General features: G+C 47.0%; 2 protein-coding genes across 2 annotated transcripts in view; one reads left to right on the top strand and one right to left on the bottom strand.

Annotated features, from left to right (window-relative positions):
* rnaseh2b (ribonuclease H2, subunit B) overlaps nt 1-11,073 on the bottom strand; it is a 48,887-nt gene extending 37,814 nt beyond the window's left edge. Inside the window, exons 1-2 of the mRNA XM_067992615.1 lie at nt 10,760-11,073; nt 4,544-4,619 (exon numbers count right to left, since the gene is read on the bottom strand). Of these exons, the coding sequence (XP_067848716.1) occupies nt 4,544-4,619; nt 10,760-10,823 (140 nt within the window). The 5' untranslated portion in view covers nt 10,824-11,073. The remainder of the gene's footprint in view (nt 1-4,543; nt 4,620-10,759) is intronic.
* Nucleotides 11,074-19,919: 8,846 nt separating this feature from the next.
* Nucleotides 19,920-21,083, top strand: dleu7 (deleted in lymphocytic leukemia 7). Its single transcript, XM_067993444.1, has 2 exons — nt 19,920-20,288; nt 20,569-21,083. Exons 1-2 carry the CDS (start codon nt 19,920-19,922, stop codon nt 20,773-20,775), a joined length of 576 nt encoding a protein of 191 aa, XP_067849545.1. The 3' UTR covers nt 20,776-21,083.
* The last annotated feature ends 1,558 nt before the right edge of the window (nt 21,084-22,641 follow it).

Below are 22,641 nucleotides of genomic sequence, written 5' to 3'. Positions count from 1 at the left end.
TCAACCCCAGTCCATCACCGGCATCTCCACATCATAATCCTCTATAGACTGAACAGCTCAGCATGGTAGTTAAGGCAGGACAGTACTAAGCAAATGTTGTTAATCCATTCAAACCAATACATTGACAATACAAGTCAATGTATTGTCCATGAGACACAAATCCATCCTCTCAGACTAGGGTTGCCACATCCCATGAACGAATAAAAAAAAAATTTCCAATATTTTTATAACTAATAAATGAAAATGTTCAAATAAAATGAGAAAAAAACACACCACTTTTTTTTAATGCCATTGTGATTTTTCTCCCGGGTTTGCTCGCAGCAGTGTCCAGGAGATTAATCTTTCATTCCTGGACAATCCTGGAGTCTCCAGGAATGAAAGGAGCAAGGAACAGGCACTTACATGCCGATTTAACAAGGCCGGTGATGCGGAGCCTCTCTAAGGGCGAGTACAGGCCACAAATTCAGGCATGCACCCGATTTGCACCGGACAGCATAACAAGGCGAAAAAAAACGCCGGTATTTTGCGGCTGCACCGATAGTTGGCACAAGTCTCATTAAGGCTCCAAAAGTTATCTAAACAGGCCCCTCATTGCATCTTACAGCTTTCTTGGCACCTCCTCGCTGGCTCTGCTGCTCACCTATTTGTAACAATGCTACAGTGTCTGGGTGACCTAACTTTAAGAAGTAGCCTTCTTAAAGCCGAGAACCACTTTTACATTCCTGGTTGGCAAGTCATTTTTATTATTATATATTATATCAAAAAAAAATCATACAGCACAGGAGGCCATTGGGCCCATCGTGCCCGTGCTGGCTCTTTGAAAGAGCTAGCCAATTAGTCCCACCCCCCTGCTCTTTCTCCATAGCCCTGCATATGGCTCTCGTTTTGCATTTCGTCAGCTTGGCTGAGTCAGAAGGTGGTGGATTCAAGTCCCACTCCAAGACGTCAGCACATAATCCAGGCTGATACTCCAGTGCAGTGCTGAAGGACAGCTGCACTGTCAGAGGTGTCGTCTTTAGGATGAGACGTTAAAACGAGGCCCTGGCTATCCGTTCAGATTTTTTTTTAAAAATTTGTTCACGGGATGTGGGCGTCGCTGGCAAGGCCGGCATTTATTGCCCATCCCTAGCGAGATTTTTACAACTGAGTGGCTTGCTAGGCCATTTCAGAGGGCAATTAAGAATCAACCACATTGCTGTGGGTCTGGAGTCACATATAGGCCAGACCGGGTAAGGACGGCAGGTTTCCTTCCCTAAAGGACATTAGTGAACCAGATGGGTTTTTACGACAATCCGGTAGTTTCATGGCTATCATTACTGATACTAGTATTTTAATTCCAGATTTTTATTTAATTAATTGATCCCATGGTGCTATTCGAAGAGCGGGAGGGTTCTCCTAATGTCTGGGCCGTAATTGCTCCCTCAAAGATCATCAAAAAGACAAATTATTTGGTTGTTACAAGTTTAGGGTCTTGCCTTAGATATCCTCTTGGGTTCAGCAGTGCCGGTTACTCCTGTAAACAGTCCGAGTGACTTACATTTTATGGTGTGCCCATACAGCCCAACATCTAACTATACAATAGCGTAACCTTGGGAGTAACAATAGGACCCCCTTCATATTCATGAGTTTTGTACGGGTGCATCGTCTGTGGGCCGAGGAAACATTTGGTGAGACATGGCCAAATACGAACCTTTAAGCTGCTTTATTTCACAGTAAGGTGACCCTACAGAACAGCTGCTGTGTTCAGACTCACTTGATTCAATCAGTACAACTTATCTTCACATAGTAATACAAAATAAAGAAGATGCCACACGTCTCCACATCAGTGGGTTACCTTTCTTGACTTAAACAAGTTATTCTTACTATCCTCCATCTTTTCTATTCTCTTAGTCTTGGTGAAAGCCCTAGCAGCCATCTCTTTAAAAGCCTGACTGACCCACTGCCGTTGCCTCTGTTCATTTGTTCCATTTCACCCTGTTCACAGCCAGAAGGATGGAAGACTTTCCAACACAATAGTTATAAAGGGGGTGATTTTTAAACCCCAAGAACGGGTGGATTGGGAGCGGGTGGGCGTTGAAAATATATGTTTTTTTGGGTCGAGACCGCAAAATTTTTGGACTTTGCATTCCCAGTGGGAAGCCTGTTCTTTTACGCTCCGACGTTAAACCCGGAAATAAAGCCGGGTTGCAGTCATGACCCAAAAAACAGCTGTTTTCAACTCCCACCCACCCCCAAACCACCCACTCTTGGGTTTGAAATCACCCCCAAAGTGTTTTCTGACTGCTGAGACAAGTTAACAAATTGCTTATTCATTAGTCTATGGGGAAACAGCATCAAAAGTAGCTCATTAGCATCTTAACTACATATTGTCCCGTTGCTTTTTAAAAAAACTTTCATGAATACAATCTACTTTAAAACTCAACATGAGCTCATCCAAAACTCTGCTGCCTGTATCCTAACTCGCACTAAGTCCCTTTCATCCATCACCCTGTTGGAGCAAAACCCCAAAACATGTTTCTCACATCGAATGGAAATGTTTTAGTCCACCCGCATCTAGTTTTCTATTTGATTCCCTTTAATTATATCAAAAGTAAACTGTAGAGAAAACCAGCTATGTTCCATTAAAAGCAAAACCACATTGATCCATTAATTAAATTATATATTTTAAATCTCTGACTGTGTTTATTTTGTCACTAACCATTACCATCAACTAAATCTAAAGACAATTCGCTAAAACAAAAACAAACAATTCCAGGGTGGCCAGAGGGGAGTTAGTGAAATTTTCCTAATAGGTTACTTAAGAACTGACTAAGCTCAAACTGTCCCCTACCTTAGCATTCTTTCCAGGTGCCCCTAGATAAAACTTGGAGCATTGATCTTTAAGGACCACAGACAGAATTAGCTGGGCCAATGTGCTCGTCAACCATCACTTCCTCACCCAACAGCATCACTGTCGTTTGCTCACGGTGTACATAATTAGAATTTCTTAAAAACAATATTGGTCCTAATAAAGGCATAGTTGCCAACTGTGGGGTAGAGTTTCCGCTTTGGGCACAATCAGCAAAATTGGCATAATTTGCTCTTGAAATTGGGCTGGTTAGGCTATAGTTCAAGTTTCCGCTAAAATGTATTTTCATAATCACAAACATAAAATCTTCCATGAACCAGCGCAATTGGACAGCGTAATAGAACAAAATTGTTTCTTATTTTTTCTTTGCATTAAAAGATATTTATTGATTTTTTTTTTAAAGAGTGCTAACATGTTGCGTTTTTTTTAATACAGCTGAAAATGGGTTTATCACAAAAAATAAGCATTTTTAGTAAGTGTCTAGTCCTCCACCTTTGAATAACCTGATTTTAAAATTACTGAAAATGACTCGAAAAACTATACTGAACCATTTACTAATGTCCACTAATCATTTTCTTAGTAAATTAAATATTTTTTAATATGTAAACCTGCCTACTAGTGCTTGTGCATCTAAGAAAACGAGCTTAATTTGAAGACCCTCCCCAAATAGCTGCAAATGGGCACAATTGATAGAAACTCACCATCCACGTTATTTCGAGCTGGGACCAGTTTTGTGGGTGGGGCCGGCTTCGGGCGCAATGATTTAGAATCAGCGTTAAAGATCGCAGAAACTTGATATACACTTGATGTATCTTACGCCTGATTTTCCGTGATCTTTTGCGCAGGTTCAGGCCAATTGCACTGATAAAACCAGCGCAGTCTAGCAGAAACTCTAGGCCTCTGTGTTTTTAACAAGGACATTCAGCTTTTCCAGGCCCCCACTAGTTGCACTGTTGATGCAGGAGCTGCAGAACAGACAGTTGCCAATTATGGTAGGGCTTTATTGCACTGGCAATATTGCATTGCACTGGCTACTGTACTCCACAGCCAGCACCCTGCCCCGCGGCCAGCACTGTATTGCAAGGTTTCTTTATTCATAAAAAAGACTTTACCATTCAGCTGCAACTGCCTCAATCATGAACTCTGTGTTTCATAGGAACAGGAGTAGGCCATTTAGCCCCTTGAGCCTGTTCCACCGTTCAATGAGATCATGGGATCGGGTGGGAAAGTGGAGTTGAGGTCGAAGATCAGCCATTATTGAATGGTGGAGCAGGCTCGAGGGGCCGTATGGCCTACTCCTGCTCCTATTTCTTATGTCTGATCTATGACCTAACTCCGATATACCCACCTTAGCCCCATATCCCTTAATACCTTTGGCTAACAAACATCTATCAATCTCAGATTTAAAATTAACAAATGAACTAGCATCAACTGTCGTTTGCAGAGGAGAGTTCCAAACTTCTACTGCACTTTGTGTGTAGAAGTGTTTCCTAACTTCACTCCTGAAAGTCCTGGCTCTTATTTTTACATTTTGTCCCCTAGTCCTTAGTACTACCACACCAACACCAACAACTTGCATTTATATAGCATCTTAACATAGTAAAACATCCCAAAGTGCTTCACAGAAGCAATTTTAAGTAATAAACCATTACTTGTACACTTTATGTGAACCCTGATGACACTCCGATTATCTACTTGCCTGTTTTGGGATTACGTAGTCTGGTAAAAACAGGTCCAGAGTCGGCCTTCTCTGGTGCATCAATGGCAGACTCTGAAACAGCAAAGTTTGGGGAAAAAAAGCAAACATAAATCAGTTGTAACAGGACAAGTGTCAAAAACTTTCTTTGCAGAACACCCTCTTCATACTGTGGATTCTCCTGAGAAAAGTGACCAGATTAGTGATGGCTAAAAGACTCAGCATGCTAAAACTGTCCTTTCTGCACATGTCAAATTGAACAACTGCTACATGGCCTTGTCTGAGGCTGGATTTTCATTGCTGCGTTTGTGTTGATGCAGTGTGGTTTGGAACGTACAACAAGGATAAAAATTTGCATTTATATAGCGCCTTTAACGTAGTCAAATATCCCAAGGCGCTTCACAGGAGCGATTATCAAACAGAAGATGAAAGGTCTTCGACCTGAAACGTTAACTCTCCAGCATTTTCTGTTTTTATTATCAAACAGAATTTGACACCGAGCCACGTAAGGAGATATTAGGACAGGTGTTTGGTTGAAGAGGTAGGTTTTAAGGAGCGTCTTAAAGGAGGAGAGAGAGGTAGAGAGGTGGAGAGGTTAAGGGAGGGAATTCCAGAGCTTCGGGCCTAGGCAGCTGAACACACGGCCGCCAGTGGTGGAGCGATTAAAATCGGGAATGGGCAAGAGGCAAGAATTGGAGGAGCACAGAGATCTCGGAAGGTTGTAGGACTGGAGGAGGTTACAGAGATAGGGAGAGGTAAGGCCACGGAGGGATTTGAAATCAAGGATGAGAATTTTTAAATCGAGGCGTTCCCGAACCGTGAGCCAATGTAGGTCAGCAGGCACACGGGTGATGGGAGAATGGGACTTGGTGCGAGATAGAATACGGGCAGCAGAGTTTTGGATGAGCTCAAGTTTATGGAGGGTGGAAGATGGGAGGCCGGTCAGGAGAGCATTGGAATAGTCAAGTCTAGAGGTAACAAAGGCATGGATGAGGGTTTCAGCAGCAGATGAGCTGAGGCAGGGGCAGAGATGGGCAATGTTACAGAGGTGGAAGTAGGCGGTCTTTGTGATGGAGCGAATATATGTGGTCAGAAGCTCATCTCAAGGTCATATAGGACGCCAAGGCTGCGAACAGTATGGTTCAGCCTCAGGCAGTGGCCAGGGAGAGGGATGGAATTGGTCGCTAGGGAATGGAGTTTGTGGCGGGGACCAAAGACAATGGCTTCGGTCTTCCCAATATTTAGTTGGAGGAAATTTTTGCTCATCCAGTACTGGATGTCGGACTAGCAGTGTGACAAATCAGAGGCAGTGGAGGGATCGAGGGAGGTGGTGATGAGGTAGAGCTGGGTGTCGTCATATGGAACCTGACGTAGTGTTTTTGGATGATGTCACCGAGGAGCTGCACATAGATGAGAAACAGGAGGGGGCCAAGGATAGATCCTTGGGGGACTCGAGGTAATGGAGTGGGAGCTGGAAGAGAAGCCATTGCAGGTGATTCTCTGGCTATGACTGGATAGATAAGAATGGAAACAGGCGAGCGCAGTCTCACCCAGAGAGGCGTTGGAGGAGGATGGTGTGGTCAACCGTGTCAAAGGCTGCAGACAGTTCGAGAAGGATGAGGAGGGATAGTTTACCATGATCACAGTCACATGGGATGTCACTGGTGACTTTGATAGGGGCCGTTTCAGTACTGTGGCAGGAGCAGAAACCTGATCAGAGGGATTCAAACATGGACTTGCAGGAAAGATGGGCAAGGATTTGGGAGGCGGCAACACGTTCAAGGACTTTGGAGAAGAAAAGGAGGTTGGAGATGGGGCGCTAGTTTGCAAGGACAGAGGGGTCAAGGGTGGGGTTTTTGAGGGGGGTGATGATGGCAGATTTGAAGGGGAGGGGGACAGTACCTGAGGAGAGGAAGCCGTTAACAATATCAGATATCATGGGGGCCAGGAAGGGAAGTTGAGTGGTCAGCAGTTTGGTGAAATAGAGTCGAGGGAGCAGGAGCTGGGTCTCGTGGTCAAGATGAGCTCGGAGGCATGAGGGGAGATAGGAGAGAAACTAGAGAAAGATGCAAGTTCAGGGCTAGGGCAGGGGGGAACCTTAGGGGAGGTTTGGCTTGATGGGCTGGGGGAAAGGAGGGAAGCAGAAGCAGCTGAACGGATGGTCTCAATCTTAGTGACAAAGTAGTCCATTAGCTCCTCGCACTTGTTGTTGGAGGTGAGGGTGGAGGATGCAGGGGAGCAGGGGAGAGGGGTTTAAGAAGACGGTTTGTAGTGAAGAGAAGCCGGGGGTTATCTTTGCATTCCAGGATGATCCTGGAATAGTGAGCAGTTTTGGCAGAGGAAAGCAGGACCCGATAGTGCTTTATGTGGTCCAGCCAGGTCTGGGATGAATGGCTAAACCAGTTGTCTGCCATAAACATTCAAGTCTGTGTCCCTTGGACTTAATGGAGCGGAGATGAGGGCCGTAACAGGAGGAATGACCAGGGTGAGAGAGAGTAATGGTTTTAATGAGGACAAAGGCATCAAAGGTGGAGGTGAGGGTGCAATTGAGCAGATCAGCAGCTACAGAAATGTTGCGGTGAGTGGAGGGCCAGTTGGGAATTTGAAAGTGCCGTTGTAAGTGACTTGGGGGAAGAGTTTTCTCCGGGGGCGAACACGGAAGGGAGTGGGTTGTGGGTGGAGAGGGATACAAGGAAGTGATCAGAGTTGGCCTTACCCATGATTGACACAATGGGAGTAGAGAGGCCACATGAGATGGCAAGATCGATACAAAGGTAGTGATGTAACTCAGGAAACTACATGACACACTAAAGCTCCCCGAGATGCAAGACCCCCTCCTGCAGGGGGCCTCGTGATGGTTTGAGTTCCCGAAATTACAGTACAAATCCAGCACAACAACAACTTGCATTTATATAGCGCCTTTAACGTAGTAAAAGATCCCAAGGCGCTTCACAGAAGCGTAATCAGTCAAAATTTAACATCAAGCCACATAAAGAGATACTAAGACAGGTGACCAATAGCTTGGTTTTAAGGAGTGACTTAAAGGAGGCAGGAGAGGTGCAGGGAGCGAATTCCAGAAAGTAGGGCCTAGGCAGCTGAAGGCACAGCCGCCAATGGTGGAGGAAAGCAAACAGAACGCTGATATACGAGAGTTCTGAAAAATTATTAAAAGGACGTCACAGAAACCTATGGACGGTGAAGGCCACTTTTAGAAGAACACCACATTGCAGTTAAGTCTTACGAGTTCTGATCCCACTTGAATACACCAGCACTAGGGAGGGGTTTTAACAAGCAGGACTGCTCATGTTTTTCCCCGGGTTTGGTTCTCGCAAGAACGGGGCAAAAAGCCAGTAAACTGCTGGTTTTACCTCCATATATTTTTTTAAAATCTCTATTTGAAATAATATATAAACACATAGAATGGAGGCTGCTGGTTACCAGAGTCTGCAAACAAAGGAAAAAGAATCAAAAGAGGGAAAGTGTGAGAGACGAGTACTGTAAGGCATCCGTTCCCCTGTCTCCTGTGATCAGAAAGTAATTAAAAAATTTCAAATTGTACAGAGCTGTCCTCATGCAGACTAAATGATCGGCAAGAGTGACACAGATCACAAAGCCATTTAGAGATATGATGGGGCACAGTTCCCTGAGCTCCACTAACCATCCGCTACCATGCCCCAGTGCTCAGTATCACGTGCGAGTCTTAAAGGTGAGTGTTGACAGACACTCTGACCGCAATGGTCATCGCAGCCAAGGCCGATCCTGTCCTCACCGAACATTCACAAAGCGGTGCGAAGTGGAGAAACCCTGGCCACAGGCCCAGGGGCAATCTGAGTCCAATTGGATCACCTCAAATCGGCACCCAAACCGAGATCAGCTGACTCAGCAGAGATGAGGGACCAAACTCGGGACCTTGCTGGTGTGTGCGGCTCGGCTACACTCTGGACAAACTGACTGAGCCATCAGGGATCTCCTAAAGAATGACATGTCGCAGGTCTCTTTAGGGGAGATAGTGCCAATTTTAGTGTATTTTTCCAGCCTGTATAGACCCATTATTTTGGACTGACCCTCTTACTGCTCCAACTGACATGGTCAAGTAAAGGAACAACAGCATGTTATTGTTCGGGGAATCCCACGGATCAGTTTGCTGATTAATCCTGGATCAAGAGACGTCCAAACTAGAAAAACATCAGCACCAGCTTTACACTGGAAGTGTTTCCTTGTGTGCATGGCCAGTTTTGAAACTGGAACAGTATTGGTCATCTCCTTTAGAACAGGACATGAGTGACCAAATCGAAATACAATTAGCAGCATTATCAGAGGACAGTATATCGTCACAGATTGAGAACATATCACTTGGGACCAACAAGAGGGTAGGGTTTCAACTTGCCACTCGGGTGTTAAACTGATTTTAATGGGAATGAAAATTGGGCGGTTTCGACAACAGGCGGACGATCCACAACACTGGTTTTACGGCCGGGCATAAAATATAGGTGAAAAAAATATAAAGGATGTAAAGTATACATGACTGCAGTTCCACACCAACTTGACTCTTAACTTCCCTAGCAAGCCACTTAGTCGTATCAAACTGCTACAATGCAGCAGTTAAAGAAGGCTCACCACCATCTTCTCAAGGGCATCTAGGAATGGGCAATAAATGACAGCAACGCCAAGTCCCTAGAATGAATAAAAAACATTACTCATTCCCTCTTGTTGGCCTGACCCTTCAGGTTCCTGAAAATCACATCCTGGATCTTTCCTAGTGTAAATTTCACAACTTGCTATCCTGGTACCAGCCATCTCTGCCTTTATCAGGACTGACCAGGCCAGACATGGTTTTACTCATTTTATTCCTTGTCAATACTCTCATCACAAAACCTCTTAGTTATGTAATCCTTCGACATTACTGCTGATCAACTTAATTTTGCCTCAGGTTACAAGATTGTACTTAAGTTTGCCATTGCTATTCTGCCGTACATGCTGACAGCATTTATATTTTTCCATGTTGTAGCTATTACAAATTTCAAAACTACAGAAATAAAACATTTTTTTAAAAATTAAATCTATATTTAGGGACTATATTTTTAAAAATCTATACATTGGGAGTATATATAAACTTTAAAATTATACTCAGGGACTATATTATATACATATATTTAGGGGCTTTTTAGTGTATACACAAAAAGTAAATCTGAAAAAGTAAATGCAACCTGCTGGTAGTTTAGAGGCTTTTCTAGGGGGCTGGGTCTGATGCTATAGATTTCATCCTGAACCTGTCAGGGGCACAGGCAGAGAACATTGGAACAGGCGGCCATTCAGCTCTGTCAGCCTACATCGCTAGAAAAGGGGCATTTTCTCCTCCCGACCCCCACATCCTCCTCTGGACTTTCGGGCTGCGTACATCATGAAATGGAGGGCTTCAGATCCAGGGTTCATGTTGTAACCAACAGGGACTTGGCACAAGTGGCACTTTTATTGCACGTAGCAAAAAAGAGAGGAAACAAAACAGAAACTTTCCTAAAAATCTCTCAATTGGACATTCAGCAAAAAGAACTTGCATTTATATAGCACCTTTTACCACCTCAAGACATCACAAAGCACTTTACAGCCAATTAAGCACTTCTGAAATGTAGTCACTGTTGTAACGTAGGAAACCTGGTAGCCAATTTGTGCACAGCAAGTTCCCATAAACAGGAATGTGATAATGACCAGATAACCTGTTTTAGATTTTGGTTGAGGGATAAATATTGGCCTGGACATCGGGTAGAACTCCCCTGCTCTTCTTTGAAATAGTGCCATGGGCTATTTAACGTCCACCTGAGAGGGCAGACGGTTTAGCGTCTCATCTGACGATGCAGCTCTCCCTCAGTACTGCACCGGAGTGTCAGCCTGGATTATGTGCTCAAGTCTCTGGAGTGGGACTTGAACCCTCGACCTTCTGACTCAGAGGTGAGAGTGCTACCCACTGAGTAAACACCATGTATTGTTCTATATGTATAAATGCGTAGGCTTCGAGGAGCTCCTGAACATTTACCTGAGGAAGGAGGAAGCCTCCGAAAGCTTGTGAATTTAAAATAAAATTGCTGGACTATAACTTGGTGTTGTAAAATTGTTTACAATTGTCAACCCCAGTCCATCACCGGCATCTCCACATCATGACTACCAACTGAAGGCTGACAACAAACCTTCCTGTTCATCCAACTCCATTTTCTCAATACCTTGTGCAAACAGCACCCACTGATCACAGTGCGAGTCCTCCAACTTTTTGCTCCTCCTGGGCATTTTCAGTCTGGGCCGGGGAGGGGGGAGGGGATTGTATCCGTTCAGCGCTACAATGTTACAGCTCGAGATTGCTACATCAAGGCTTTCCTCGCCGAGAATGGCGCCAACCTGCCCCCCCCCAGCTCATCTCACGGGGGAAGAGGGGTGCCCGACCAGCTCATTCATTTAAAACAACCGCAAATCCTGCCCGGCAGAGGCGGAGAGAGCCCAACACAAAACACCCGATGATATTCTAGTCGTGTTGGCGGAATTAAACCAGCAAACGACCCTCCCGCTCTGTTTCTGTTTAGCGGCGATGAGACATGGACGTGCATCTCTCCCCCCGCCTTCCGTGCGCGGGTTGGTGCAGTCCCACTTAAAGCGACACTGTATCCAAAACCGACAATGTGCAAAACGCGCGGTCAATGTAAGGAAGGGCTTGGGTTATTGAGGAACATGCATAGTAACCCAGGAAACTAGCAAAAAGCCGACCAACAGCTTCAAAAATAAAAAAGGATGACAATTAAAGAATGGTCCTGATTATCAGTCTATGGAGTGTGAATGTTAGCAGCCACACAGGTCCTGTACTTTAAGCTGTAGGTATGTCCTACCATCCTGCACTTGTATTGGAGTTAAATTTAAAAAACACCTACATACACGAAAGCCTAAAGAGGGAATACAAATGATGAAGGCACAAAATTGGTGATGCATTTCTAAAGCTCCAGGGGACATGCTCCCTCAGAGTTTTGAAGTTTCACACTACACATGACGCATTCTGGTTCATTTGAGGCACTTTTATACTTTGCAATTGATAGTTTTTTTTAAAAAGGAAAATCAAAGTAGGCCATTTGGATTTTCAATAGACCATCACTTCCCCAACAGTCGCTCTTCTGCATCTAAAACTCCCTGCCCCCAACTCTAATTGGAGGCTTGATCACATGACATCTGATCACATGACATTTGCTCACAGTTTGCAAATGCTATTGTATTTTCCTTACTGGGGCCCCTGTGGTTGAGTGTCTTTGCTCGCGGATTTGCGCCAGCAGCTGTTGTGCGAGAAGTTCTGAGAACCAGGAGCCCACCTGCCAACAGGTGGAGAAAGTACACAGGTGCGAACTGCGAATGCAAACTCTACTTTTCTCCAGTGTTGCTAGCAGCAGTGTCCTGAAGATTAATCTTCCAGTCCTGGAGACTTCCACACATTCCGGGATGGTTGCCAATCTGACTCTAGCCCTGATCTCTACCCACAGACTTGGGACAGAGAGTAGGTACACCAGCCAGGGTCCCTACTCCTGATGAATAACCATTGATTCAGGGATAGAGAGTAGGTACACCAGCCAGGGTTCCTACTCCTGATCAATAACCATTGACCCTAGGATAGACAGGGAACATCAGCAAGGGTTCTTGCTCCTGATCACTGCCCTGGGATAGAGAGAGGGAATATTTCGGAAGCTCTTGTGTGGAAGAGCAGAGGCGACGGAGGAGAAACCAGGAGAAAGGAATGGAGTTCTTACAGGGAGCAGGGTGGAAAGAAGTGTAATCCAGGTAGCTGTGGGAGTCAGTGGGCCTGTCTGTAGAAATTCCATTCCGGAGATAGAGAGAGTTCAGGAAGGGAAGGGAAGAGTCAGAAATGGGCAGTGTAAAGGTATGGGATGGATGTAAATTAGAAGCATGTTTCCTTTTAATTTCTTTCAGAAGAAATGCTCTGCATCCAGCCAATGCAACACAAATCAATTAATTCATACAATCCACAAATGATCCACAACTGGACTGCCCTAGTAGACCCATCATTTCAGCCTGTTCTTGCCCTAAAGAACTTATTTCTTCCTATCTCGACTCTATTTTTTCTCCCCTTGTCCAGTCTCTTCTGACCTATGTCAGCAACTCTTTGGACACCCTCTGCCACTTCAACAGTTTCCAGTTCCCCAGCTCTAACTCTCTCCTTTTCACCAGTGACGTCCAGTCCCTTACACCTCTATCCCCCATTAGGATGGCATGCGGGCCCCCCCGCTTCTTTCTTGAATGGAGGTCCACCCAGTCCCCATCCACCACCAAACCTCCTCCGCCGCCTGGCTGAACTTGTTCTGACGTTGAACAACTTCTCCTTTGACTCCATTCACTTCTCCAAATAAAAGGGGTCGCTGTGGGAACCTGTATGGGTCCTAGCTATCCCTACCTTTTTGTGGGATATGTGGAACATTCTTTGTTCCAGTCCTACCCTGATCCCCTCCCTCACCTCTTTTTCCGGTACATTGATGACTGTATCGGTGCCATTTCCTGCTCTTGCCCCGAACTGGAAAATTTCATCAACTTTGCTTCCAATTTCCACCCTTCCCTTCACCTTCACATGGTCCATCTCCGACTCTTCCCTTCCTCGACTTCTCTATCTCCATTTCTGGGGATAGGCTGTCAACCAATATCTACTATAAGCCTACTGACTCCCACAGCTACCTTGATTACACTTCCTCCCATCCTACTTCCTATAAGGACTCTATTCCCATCTCCCAGTTTCTCCGTCTCCATCACATCTGTTCTGACGATGCCACCTTCCACATCAGTGCTTCCGATATGTCTTCCTTTCTCCTCAGCTGAGGATTCCCCTCCACTGGAGTTGACAGGGCCCTTGACCATGTCCGTCACATTTCCCGCACTTCTGCCCTCACCCCTCCCCTCCCAGAACAATGATAGGGTCCCCCTTGTCCTCACCTTCCACCCCAGCAGCCTCCACATTCAACATATCATCCTCCGCCATTTCCACCACCTCCAGTGCGATCCCACCACCAAACATATCTTCCCCTCCCCTTCCCTTTCAGCATTCCGAAGGGACCACTCCCTCCGCGACACCCTGTTCCATCACCCCCATCACCCGCTCTCCTCCCCACGGCACCTTCCCGTGCGAGCCCAGGAGATGCAACACCTACCCCTTCACCTCCTCCCTTCCCACCATCCAGGGCCCCAAACACTCCTTCCAGGTGAAACAGCGATTTACTTGTACTTCTTTAATTTAGTATACTGTATCCGCTGCTCACAATGCGGTCCCTCTACATTGGGGAGAACAAACGCAGACTGGGTGATCGCTTTGCTGAACCCCTCCGCTCTGTCCGCAAGCATGACCCTGACCTGTCGGTCGCTTGCCATTTTAACTCCCACTCTGACCTCTCTGTCCTCGGCCTCTTACACTGTTCCGATAAAGCTCAATGGAAGCTCGAGGAACAGCACCTCATCTTTCAATTAGGCATTTTACAACCTTCCGGATTCAAAACTGATTTCAATAACTTCAGATTATAAACACTGCTCCCCATTTTTTTCAGACAGCAGGTTCTGGTAATGGTTCTGCTGTTGCCATTTAAACCCCCTCTAGTCCCATCTTTTGTTTCTTTACTTGTCCCGTTACCACTCTTCTTGCCTTGCACCATCATCCCTTTTGTCATTTAATCACTCCTGCCCTCCACCCTATCAGAGACCTTCCCTTTTGTTCTTTCCTCCCCTCCCCTCCCCCACTCCCTCTTTCCCTGACTCTGTACTTGCTTAAAAACTGTTAAATCTTTAGCTTCTTCCAGGCCTGGCGAAAAGTCATCGACCTGAAACGTTAACTCTGTTCCTTCCTCCACAGATGCTGCCTGATTTGCTGAGTATTTCCAGCATTTTCTGTTTTTATTTCAGATTGCCAGCATCTGCAGTATTTTGCATTTGAAATAATTGAAATGGGCATTTAAGAAGAAAAGCACCTACATTTATATAGCACCGTTCCCGACCTCAGGACATCCCAAAGTACTATTGAAATTTAGTCACTGTTGTAGGAAATGAGCAGCCAATTTGCACAGCAAGGTCCCACAAACAGCAACATAACCAGATAATCTGTTTTAGTGATGTTGGTTGGGGGGAGACCAGGACACTGGAGTGAACTCCCTAGTTCTTCTTCAAATAATTCTGTTAAATTAAAAAATATACTTTATTTCATAAAATTTAAAGATACACACAGTTTAAAGTAAATATCACAATTACAATTCAAAATAATACAATACAGATTGTACACACTACGATCCCATTATTTCAATTCAAAACACAGTACCGATCTTTTAACACATGCTGTACAATCCAAGGTGGGATGGCCGTACGCGGCAGCCTTTCCCCATTGAGCCTTTGCGTAGGCCGCACCTCTCTTTAGTGTGTCCCGCAGCACGTACTCCTGGACCTTGGAGTGTGCCAGTTGGCAACACTCGGTCATGGACAGCTCCTTCAGCTGGAAGGCCAGGAGGTTTCAGGCGGACCAAAGGGCCTCCTTCACCGAGTTGATGGTCTTCCAGCAGCAGTTGATATCTGTCTCGGTGTGCGTTCTGGGGAATAGCCCGTAGAGCGCGGCGTCCTGTGTTACTGAGCCGTTGGGGACGAACCGGGACAGATACCAACGCATCTCTCTCCACACCTTCTGCGTGAAGGAGCAGTCCACTAGGAGATGGACGACGGTCTCCTCCCCGCTGCAACCTCGAGGGCAGCTCGCGGGGACGCTGAGATTCCGTGCATGCAGAACAGACCGCATTGGGAGAGCCTTTCTCACCACCATCAGGCTACATCCTGGTGCCTGTTGGTCTGTTCCGGCGATGAGACGTTCTGCCAAATGGTTTTGACCATCTGGTTGGGGAACTGCCCGATCTGATCCACCCTCTCCCTTCCCTACAGCACCCCCAGAACGTTCCATGCCGACCACTGTCTGACGGCTTTGTAGTCGAAGGAGTTCCTCGTCAGGAACTTCTCAACCTGGGACAGGTGATGGGGTACGGGCCTGCTGGATGGGACATCCTGCGTCTGCTCGACCAGTGTGGCCAGACCCAGCCTTCTCAGTGTGGTGAACAGGTAGAAACTCGGCACGTAGTGACACTTGGTGTTTGGACACTTGGTGGGGCTCTACACACATCCTGAGGCAGCCACACACAAAGACAGCCATCAGGATCAGGGTGACATTGGGGATGCCCTTCCCCCCTTTATCTGGGGGCTTGTACATGGTGTCCCAGTCGACGCGTTCTAGCTTGGACCTCCACACAAAGTGGGAGATAGCTCGGGTGACTGTGACGGCGGAGCAGCGGGGAATGGGCCAGACCCTGGCCACATAAAGCAAAACCGCGAGTACCTCACACCTTATCACCAGGTTTCTGCCCACCATGAAGAGGGAGCACCCCCCCCCCCCCCCCCCCCGCACCCCCCTCACATACCAAGCTTCTGTTCGGCCTTAGCGACCTGTTCCTCCAAGTTCTTGGTGCAGTCTTAGAACTCCCGGAAGCGATGGCTTACCAGTTGAGTTGTACTCGGCTCTGCGGGACTGGATAGGCCCAGACCTATTGGAAGTGTAAGGGGGTAAGATTCTGGCAGGCAGCATGTCAGAGTCCATGAGGAAAGGCATCATCACCCTCATCTACAAGTGGAAGGGGGAGAGGGAAGAAATCAGAAATTGGCAACCCATTTTCTTGCTAAATGTCGATTACAAGATTCGGTCTAAGGTCACCGCCAAAAGGCTCAAGTCTGCTCTTGAGGGGGTGATCCATCCGGATCAGACCTGTACTATACCCGGTAGGACGATCTCTGATAGCCTTGCGCTGCTCAGGGATACAATCGCCAGCACCTTCAGATAGTTGGACCTGACGGTGAAGGGGACAAAGGATCGGGTCTCCCACCTGCGAGAGAACATGGCCTCGCACTTACTTTGGTTCATTCTGGCCCCTAAGGCCAGCTTGAAATGTTCGCAGATGCCCATTAGTGTGTGGACCGACTGCTGATCGGAGCAGAAGACGGTGATGTCGTCCATGTACATGGAGGCCTTAACCTGAGCCCCCACTGCCTGGGATCGTCACCCCTTCGATACCTGCGTCCTTCCTGATGAATGCAGCAAATGGCTCGATACAACACACGAGCAAGACAGGGAGAGGACAGCCCTGCCCAATTCCACATCTGATCAGAAAGCCCTCCAACTCCCACCTGTTGATTTGGACTGCGCTACGGATGTCCGCGTAGAGCAGTCGGATCCAATGGCGGATTCCGTCCCCAAAACCCATTTTGGAGAGCACGTCCATCATGTATGTGTGAGATATTCTGTTGAAGGCCTTCTCCTGGTCCAGGCTGATGAGGCAGGTGTTCACCCCCCGTCATGTATGTAGGCGGACTCTAGACCAGAAGATGATCTTTGAGGTCTCGGAGGCGAAGAGCAGGGTTTGCTGGCTCTTTAACTCTCTGAGTTCCTCCCCAACATCGATTGCAGCTGGAGCAGATCCTGAATGTTTTCCTGGAGCTGGGACACTTCCCTCTGTGTCTCTTTCACCTTCTGAACAACTTTGAGGATGAAGAACCTCTTGATGTTGGCCTTGATCGCTTCCCACCAGTGCACCATGGAGTCGAAGAGGGGTTTCACGGTCCTCTAACCTGTGTAATCCCTCTTTAGTTCCTCGATGTTCTCCGGGGTTAGCAGCCTCGCATTCAGCTTCCATATCCCCTGTCTGCCCTCTGGTCCTCCTGCGATTGACAGTCGGCCAGTAGCAGGCAGTGGTCAGAGAAGAACACCGGCTGGAAATCAGTGGATCTGACCTTGAGTGTTGGCGACACAAAAAGGAAGTCTATCCTGGAACGGACGGAACCGTCCAGCCTGGACCTGGTGTATCTCTGCAGCGCTCCATCTGCAGGGTTGTTGAAGACGTCGCAAATCTTTGCATCTTTCACTGCTTCCATCAGGAGTTTGGACGCAGTGTCCAGTATTCCGTCAGCCCTGCTGGATCGTCCAGGCGCAGTTGAAGTCTCCGGTGAGAACGATTGGCCTGGAGCTTGCCAACAGCATTGGGAGATGCTGGAAGACCTCCATCTGCTCGTCCCTGATGGTTGGGGCGTGATGGTGAATTAGCCTCCTCGCAACAGAATCCCCAGGCCTGAGGAACGACTATCGTTGCCTCCCGACCAGATTGACTGCCCCTGGGTCCACATGCGTGACCACTGCCGGTAGTTGCTGAGGAGCAGGATCCCGCACTCCTGCAAGAACAGCAAGTCCCTCTTTGACCCTGGATAGGTAGTTCAGGGTCGTGGCACATCACGTAGTCAATTCGATGCTACGCATGTTTATGGATCCAATTTTTAAATCCATTTAAAAAAAGGCACAAAAACAGTCAGGTCTTATTATTGCATCAGTCCAGTTTCTACATTACCGTCCATTTGAGACCCTGAGTCCAGATTCTGCATTTGTGTGGTGTGCAGGAAATTCTGGACATTCCTTGGGCTGAGGAAGGAGGCCTGTCCTCCGTTGGGGGAGGGTCCATGCTCGGGGGTCGACGGCGGGGTCTCATGGGGCAGTGCGTCCATGAGATCCTCGGCCAGGTCCGGCTCCTCGGCCGTTGCTGGTGCTTCGCTCCCGCTTTCCCATAGTTGGGGGACCTCACTCTCCGCGTTGCTTCTCCCGGTATCCCAGAGTTGGGGTGCGCTGGGCGCGTTGCTGCTCCCAGGTTCCTGGAGCTGGAGCACGTTGTGGGTGTCGCTGGTCACCGTTGCATTTTGCCTCATCCTTTGATGAAGGTGGGGATCCCCCCCTCTCCTTGTTCATCAGTCGAGGACTGGTCGTTGTTGTCTGTTTGGGACTCTAAGCTCCTCTTGCTGCTGGCCGCACCTTTGGTGTTCGTGCCTCTGGTCCTACGGGACTTCCTCTTTTTCTTTCCTTGTGCCATCCATCCTTCATCCGTCCCTGGTTCGCCTTCCACTGGCTCAGCATTCTCAGGGGAGGTCTCGGGGCTGGGTGGCGGGGTTTGGTTGCTTTCCTCCTCTCCCTGTTCTTTGTCCTCCTCCTGGTCTTTGGCACTTTCACATGGGACTAGAGTGGGGCAGGGGGTGGGGGGTGTGGGGTTCTGGCCTCCTTTGGGGCAGCCACAACTGCTGCTCTCTTCTCCTGCATCACCTCGCCTCTTGCTGCCTGTGCAGTTTGGGCAGTTCTTGTACAGGTGACCAGTCTCTCCACACAGGTTGCAGCACTTGGCCTCCTGACAGTCAAGTGTCTGGTGGCCCCCCTTCCTGCAGATCACCGCTTTGTGCGAGGCCGCCTCGTGCCTGGGTTTACCGCAGGATCGGTACACTCTGGGCTGCCCCTGGTACACCATGTACCCTCGACTCATCCCAATCGCAAAACTCGACGGGAGGTGAATGATATTTCCCGTTGGCTTCCACCCTCAGCTTCGCCTGAATGCTGCTTTTGCTGGTCCACATCCCGAACATGTCCTCGATGTCGATGCTCTGATCTGTTCCGTCCATGTACCTCTTGAGGAACATCAGCACATCCATGACGGGCACATGCGGGTTGAACATGTAAACCGTTAGCGTCCATCCCTTTTCCTGCAGCAGTGCGAAGAGCGGCTCTGCGGTGAGCGACAATGGCACTTCCTTCCCCTTCTTCTTGAAAGCCTGGAGCATCTTCAGGCATCCTTCGACATTCTTGAAGGTCACGTCAAAATAACCACTCCTCGGGAAGTCCTGCAGGCAGAAGATGTTGGCTGGCTCCAAACCACAGGCTCCCAGCAGAACCTTCCTCACAAAGACATCCCACTACCATGGCAAGGGTCCTTCACCCATCTTTGTGGTCAGCCTGACTGTGTTACACACCCCGTGTCCCAGTGCTTTGCAGCAGAATTGTGGGGAATGGGCCAGATGTCCCATCCAAAAGACAGCATCTCTGACACTGCAGCACTCCCGCAGTACTGCACTGTAGTGTCAGCCCAGTCTGTACTCAAGTCTCTGGAATGGGACTTGAACCCACAACCTTGTGGTTCAGGCAAGAGTGTTACCAACTGAGCCAAGGCTAACACATTGCAAGCACATTAACAATAGAACTATATCCAAAACAATTAACTGCAATATAATTTTAATAAACCTATGCAAATTCGATAAGAAACTCTCCATAGGAAACCTATCAGTCTGCTACTGACTATTTGCATTAAGTACAATCGGGTCAAACTAATTGGGCACCAAAAGATCTCGAGAGCTCTTAGTTGGGCAGGAGGGGCGGAGCGAACAGGTCTAAGACTGGCCTGCCCTGGGGAATGTCCATTCCTTTAAAGCAACTTCCCCCTCATTTCACGGTGAGCAGTCCGGATCTGGAGGATGCGGAGATCATCCGCCCTGCAAGCTTGCATCGCCCACCAGCAATCGGCTCTGACAATCCTGCACCAATGCCTCCAGGATCAGCCGCACAGTGGTCCAGACCAGCCCGCCTCCGGCGAGGGTCAGGCAGCGCCTGGTCCGGTTGGGATCGGACCCAACGTGAGCCTAACGGAGCCCAGGAGCCAGCCGGGATCCAGCACCCAACAGCGAGCCCGGTCCTCAGCTCCTTCCAGTGAACGGAGAACAATCTTGCAGGTCGCCAGGGAGAGCAGATTAACCCGTTTAATAGGTTTAACATCAGAATTACTAAACCTTGAACAAAATTCCTTGTATCAATTGCAGGAGACACACTTCCATCTGGAGTCTAAGGTAAGGTGCAATGTTGGTCACTGGAAATCCCCTACATTTTGGGAACATTTTTTTTACTCTTTAATGGAACGAATAAAGACATAACTACTCCTTAAAGTATCTACCACCCGACAGACTGTTTGGAGATAACTGATTAACTAGAGTACAGAACTTTTGAAAGTAAACCCTTGAATTATTTTATAGACATGGAAATCCGTCTTGCTGCGAGTGAGTTCCATGCCCTAAGTAACGTTGCATTTTGCAAACATTTTCTGTTTGCTCTTGTTCTTGTTCTTTCCAGCTCAGCGTGGAGCTCAGAAACATCTGCAGTCGCATGGCAACCCGAGAAGATTGTCTCCGATTAGATGGAGATCTGAAGGAGATCGAGCAATGTTTGAGAGACATTGTTAACCAGTTGTTGCTTTCATTGTCCTCCAACAATTCACGATCACACCTGCAGGCCATTGATGTACTGAAAGGACTCTTTCAAAAATTCCTGAATATCTGAAATCACAAAAAACAGATTATCTGGTCATTATCACATTGCTGTTTGTGGGATCTTGCTGTGCACAAATTGGCTGCTGCGTTTCCTACATTACAACAGTGACTACATTTCAAAAGTACTTAATTGGCTGTGAAGTGCTTTGGGAGGTCCTGAGGCCTTGAAAGGCACTATATAAATGCAAGTTTCGTTTCTTCATTTTTGGAGTCGCTGTTTGTGACTATAGGGTGTTCCTGATACGCGTCACAGGCCGCGTGATGTGCCATGTTGGAGTACAGCTTGTTCAAAGGATCTGAATTAAATAAAAACTCAAGTTACCAGAAACTAGGTCACATCGATCGCGTTTGCTGCTTTCCTGCGTTCAGTATATTTTACATATTTAATCCCATAACACAACGCAAAAGCAAACTCACTATATATAGATATAATACTTAGATAAAGTGCTTTAGTTGGGTATAATCTCACAGGCAAGCTCAAAGCATGTTTTGTAGGACACATTCACCAATGTTCATCGATTCATATTGCTCTGACAGTTTATTTCTACATTGTTTACTTTATGTTGAAAAAGGCCAGGAATGTTTATGGACAAAAACTTTTTTTAAGTACAAACCTGAAGGACCGTCGTTCAGAACATGGACTATCCGTTTTGCAAAGATTTGCGGGTAGAATCTGAAGTGCAATTGGTTTACAGGTGAAATGCAAAAGACTGAAAAATACCCGCTTTGAAATAGCCCAGATCGAGAATAATCTAAAGGAAGGACCGTGTCGGTGATATTTTGGTGTTTTAATATTCCATTATTCTAGCCTAAATATTGTGCTTTAGCTGATGCATCTTAAATTGTTTACATTCATCAATAAACTGAAACAGGTAGGTTTAGACAGGATCACCACTTAAATCTGGGTCCCCTACAAACCTATTACATTCTTTATTGAATAATCAAAAATAATTTTTGGCCAATTTTCACAGAATCATGGTGTTTGAAAGTTTATGAAACAATTAAATATTAACTGTAAAACATATCTAACAGACCAAACACTGGTTGTTTTAAAACAATCTGATCAGGAAATGTTGTCAAATGACAAGTATAGCTAAACTTCATTAAACTTACACTGTATTAAATGTTGATAATAATCCTTCCTAAAAGATTTATAAGGAGTTACATGCCTTTTATTTTGGGGTCATTCACGGTTATATAACAACAACTTGCATTTATATAGCGCCTTTAATGTAGTAAAATGTCCCAAGGAACTTCACAGGAGCGTTACCAAACAAAATTTGACACCGAGCCACATAAGGAGATATTAGGACAGGTGACCAAAGCTTGGTCAAAGAGATAGGTTTTAAGGAGCATCTTAAAAAAGGAGAGAGAGAGGTGGAGAGGCGGAGAGGTTTAGGGAGGGAATTCCAGAGGTTAGGGCCTAGGCAGCTGAAGGCACAGCCGCCAATGGTGGAGCGATTAAAACTGGGGATGCGCACGAGGCAAGAATTGGAAGAGCGCATAGATCTTGGAGGGTTGTAGGGCTGGAGGGGGTTACAGAGATAGGGAGGGGTGAAGCCATGGAGGGATTTGAAAACAAGGATGAGAATTTTAAAATTGAGGCGTTCCCAGACTGGGAGCCAATGTAGGTCAGCGAACACAGGGGTGATGGGAGAACAGGTCTTGGTGCAAGTTAGGATACAGGCAGCTGAGTTTTAGATGAGCTCAAGTTTATGGATGGTGGAAGATGGGAGGCTGGCCAGGAGAGCATTAGAATGGTCAAGTCTGGAGGTAGCAAAGGCATGGATGAGGGTTTCAGCTGCAGATGAGCTGAGGCAGGGGCTGAGATGTGCGATGTTACGGATGTGGAAGTAGGCGGTCTTGGTGATGGAGA

The sequence above is a fragment of the Heptranchias perlo genome, chromosome 11, assembly GCF_035084215.1.
Source record: "Heptranchias perlo isolate sHepPer1 chromosome 11, sHepPer1.hap1, whole genome shotgun sequence".
Lineage (NCBI taxonomy): Eukaryota > Metazoa > Chordata > Chondrichthyes > Hexanchiformes > Hexanchidae > Heptranchias > Heptranchias perlo.
The sequence above is the reverse complement of the archived record's forward strand: the minus strand, read 5'-3'. Positions and strand labels throughout refer to the sequence as shown.